The sequence below is a fragment of the Oratosquilla oratoria genome, chromosome 38, assembly GCF_046742065.1.
Source record: "Oratosquilla oratoria isolate Oo_2021 chromosome 38, ASM4674206v1, whole genome shotgun sequence".
NCBI lineage: Eukaryota > Metazoa > Arthropoda > Malacostraca > Stomatopoda > Squillidae > Oratosquilla > Oratosquilla oratoria.
This window is the reverse complement of record NC_134814.1, coordinates 33,598,324-33,602,316: the sequence shown is the minus strand read 5'-3', so window position 1 is coordinate 33,602,316 and position 3,993 is coordinate 33,598,324. Positions and strand designations below refer to the sequence as shown.

Below are 3,993 nucleotides of genomic sequence, written 5' to 3'. Positions count from 1 at the left end.
ACTCCTCCTTCAGCTTCTTTCCGTACTCCTTCTCCTTTTCCTTTTCATTCAATGAGTTCACTCTAAGAACCTCCCTACCTTTTGTCCCTTTCCTCTTTCTCCATCTATCCTCCACTCTCAACTTATCTTCCACCAAAAAATGATCTGATATTCCCCCACCCTCTCCCCTTAGCACATGTACATCCTATATATATGTGTATGTACATATATATATGGGCTCGGGTTCCGAATAGCGACTGTAATAACAGCGACTGTCAATAGAGCGACTTCACAATTGCTATTCTTTTAAAACAGCGACCATCACAACAGCGACAACATGATAGCGATTGTATTATAAGAGCGATTGTCATAACAGCGACATCATCGCATCAACTGCATGAAACTGCTCAGTAATAAAAAAAATGAAACCTAAAGGGAATCTAAAACAGCATTTTATTTAGACTAACTATAGAAGTCACAGGATTTAAAAAGAAAAAGGCTAGTCAATCCAAAAACAGAAAGTCATCAAGCCTTGCAATAAAAATCAGTCATCAAGTGATCAAGCCACGTTTATTTCTAAATTGTGAGCGAGGGCTCGAAGGAATTGCAGATCATACTGATCTCGATTTTGCTGTACAGCAGTGATTCGTGTGTTCATTATCACGTATATTTTCATTCGCTGAGTAGGAGCTGGGTTCGGTTCGTCCGTTGAAGGGCTTCTTCCCGTCTTAAGGCTTCGATGAATCGAAAGATGGTAGGATGATGGGTTTCCGTTGATCCCTAAAAAGCATTATGCCAACTCTCCAGCTGGTTGTTGGTTCGTGGCAGTCCTGCATCTTATCTGGCTTTCACACTCCACATATGTACAGGAAACAATGGCTGTCGTCTGTCTCCCCGTCTGTTCCTCCGCCCCACGTAGTTGTCTTCGAAGTAATTCACGAGAGGCATTACTTCTGCTGGGTAGTCTGCCACCATTTCATCAAAGGCATCGCTCACTTCATCCACAGGTAAAAAGGCAAGAGCAAGGAGCATTTTCAGTGTCATCCGAACATTTTCGTCTTTTAAATATAACCGTTGCAGTCCGTTTTCCTGAATCTTTCTCCAGAGCGATTGTCCCAGGTGAAAGTAACAGCCGTAAATGTGCGTTTGAGGAAATGCTTCAATGAGTGCAGCTTTGGAAGCTAGTTCAAAGTCAATCTGTACACTTCTTGGAGCGAGTCCAGGTTTCAGTGATTTGATCTCAGTCCACATATGAGAGTATGTGACTTGTTGCTTATTTGGGAGTAGAACAAAAATGCAGGGAAGCACATTGTTTCGTATCAAAGCATGTACAGTGTACACTTGATAGGAAAGGGATGGTGACACTTTGAATGTACCATCACACATCCAGTGTTCAGAGTCATGTGAAGTCTGAAGAAACTGATCTGTGCTGAAAATAAGCATCCGATGAACATCTCCACGCCCACTGTCATGGAGTAGGAAGCTACGCTGGTCTGTTGTTTGCCTCAACTTATCAGGTATGAACAGTTCTCCAACATTAGCAGGAGCTGGGGGTTGTTGTCTGTTACTTTCCTTTTCCGCCTGGTGGTTTGATGCAGATTTATGGAAGAGCCAAAAGTAGCTGCAACTTCTTCATGAACTTCGGCCATTGCATCCTGCACGATTCTTCGTGGTGGATCCCGTCTTGTTACTGCAGCTGTTTTTACAGTATTTTCCACTCTCCGGACTGCCACTTCCGAAGGGTTTGGTGGATGTGTGTGAACACCACTGCTCACTGGGGGCTGTTGTTTCTCTCGATACTGAAAGCTTGTTGTTAGGCGACCTTTACAACCTGCCTTTGCGCACCTCCAGTTGATGGTTTTTAACTTTGTTTTGTCCTTCCTGTACAGAAAGCCTTCATGGTTTATCATGTCACTTCCTTTTCTTGACTTTATACACTCCGTTGTGGGCAAGTTGTCTAAGTCTAAACAATGTGAAGAACAAAAACATTTCGCTCGTTAGAGCTTTATCAAGTACACGGACATTAGGGCGAACATTTGGAGTACATATAGTCAGCCGGAGGGACCACGGGGGAAGGTCTTGAGCAAGGGAGGGGTAGGGTGGGTAAAGGGGGCTTTGGGTGATTTCCGCCCAAGGTGATTTCTGCCCGGTGCTTTCGGCCCAGGGTTTTTCTGAGCCGAAATCACCGGTGATATATTATTCTTTTAATAATATATTTTCTTTCAATAATAGATAAGTAATAATAGCAGTCCTCCAAATGTTGCTATAATTATCTATTTATCATTGAAAGAAAATATATCATTAAAATAATTTTAAAAAATTACTTATATATCATTTCAAGTAACAATATTTTTTGCACATACTGTGTGAAAACGAAATTAGATTTATGAAACAAATTATCTAAATTGAAATTATACAACTTTCATGTGTGGATTGAGGTAAATGGTGTTATTGTTGCACAAAAAGTTGCCTAACATTAATGATATATTATAACAAGGAGTCTAGGGTTGGGTTGTTCAAAAACTAATTCTGGCGTTAGTTTATCTTGATGTCCATGATGTTTAATGTCAAGATAGATTTAACGCCAAGATAGTGCAAAATTTTGTTTTGAACAACCCAGTCCAGAAGTTTAACATCATTATGAGCATGCAGGAGGGGAGCGCATCGAATGTAGGATGTTTTGGCCTCAGACGTTTCGGCCAGAACTCTGCAGGGTAGGATGTTTCGGCCAGTACTCCAAATGTTGCTATTATTATTTACTTATTATTGAAAGAAAATGTATTATCAAAAGAATAAAAATATATATCATTTCAAGTGACAATATTTTTGCACATACTGTGTGAAAACGAAATTAAATGAAACAAATTATCTAAATTGAAATTATACAGTGCACCAAATTATCTAAATTGAAATTATACAACTTTCATGTGTGGACTAAGGTAAATGGTGTTATTGTTGCACAAAAAGTTGCCTATCATTGAGAACATATTATAACAAGGAGTCTAGGGTTGGGTTGTTCAAAAACTAATTCTGGCGTTAGTTTATCTTGATGTTAAAAGTCATGGTAACGCTCTGTGTTACCATGATGTTTAATGTCAAGATAGATTTAACGCCAAGATAGTGCAAAAATTTATTTTGAACAACCCAGTCCAGAAGTTCAACATCATTATGAGCATGAAGGAGGGGAGCGCATCGAATGTAGGATGTTTTGGCCACAGACGTTTCGGCCACTGACGTTTCGGCCAGAACTCTGCAGGGTAGGACGTTTCGGCCAGTCCTCCAAATGTTGCTATTATTATTTACTTATTATTGAAAGAAAATATATTATTAAAAGAATAAGAGAAAAATACTTATATCATTTCAAGTGACAATATTTTTTGCACGGGTCTACAACAGAACGTCGAAAGACAGAATGTCGACACGACAGATGGTCGAATGCGACATAATGTCGGAATATGCATTTCACTGACTACTCAGTCATGTGTACCTTTTATATTAGTGGCACTTGACCAATCATGACTAAAAGAGGTTGTTTGAAGATGGATATTGTTTTAAAGAAAATCTAACTCGGCAATAAAGATCGGATTTCTCAAATCACTGGACCCATTATGGCCGCCAGGCATGATTTTCTTCTTTAACATAACAATGAAGATAAAACAACTTAAACAACAGTCACTTATACCAGTTTTCTTTGTATTGTATTCGAATAAATGTAGTTCAAGAATTTATTTTGAAATTAGAATATTTACTTAATGTACAGTCAAGAAACTTTTTTCCTCCTTTTTGAGCAACGGAGACTTCTGCCATGTTTTCTTTGCATATTATTCGAATGAATGTAGTTCAAGAATTGATTTTGAAATTAGAATATTCACTTTATGTATAGTCAAGAAAGTTGATTAGGATTTCAGTATAGTTGTTGAGCGTGAACACAGGTTTGCTTTTTTCGGTCATTTTATGTACATAATCACATCGATATCTGAAGTTTCGACACTTTGTCGCAGTCGGCATTCTGTC

General features: G+C 38.8%; 1 protein-coding gene across 1 annotated transcript; it reads right to left on the bottom strand.

Moving 5' to 3' along the window:
* Nucleotides 1-816: 816 nt before the first annotated feature.
* LOC143019876 (uncharacterized) lies at nucleotides 817-1,422 on the bottom strand. Its single transcript, XM_076175854.1, has one exon. It carries the CDS (start codon nucleotides 1,420-1,422, stop codon nucleotides 817-819), a length of 606 nt encoding a protein of 201 aa, XP_076031969.1.
* Nucleotides 1,423-3,993: the final 2,571 nt, after the last annotated feature.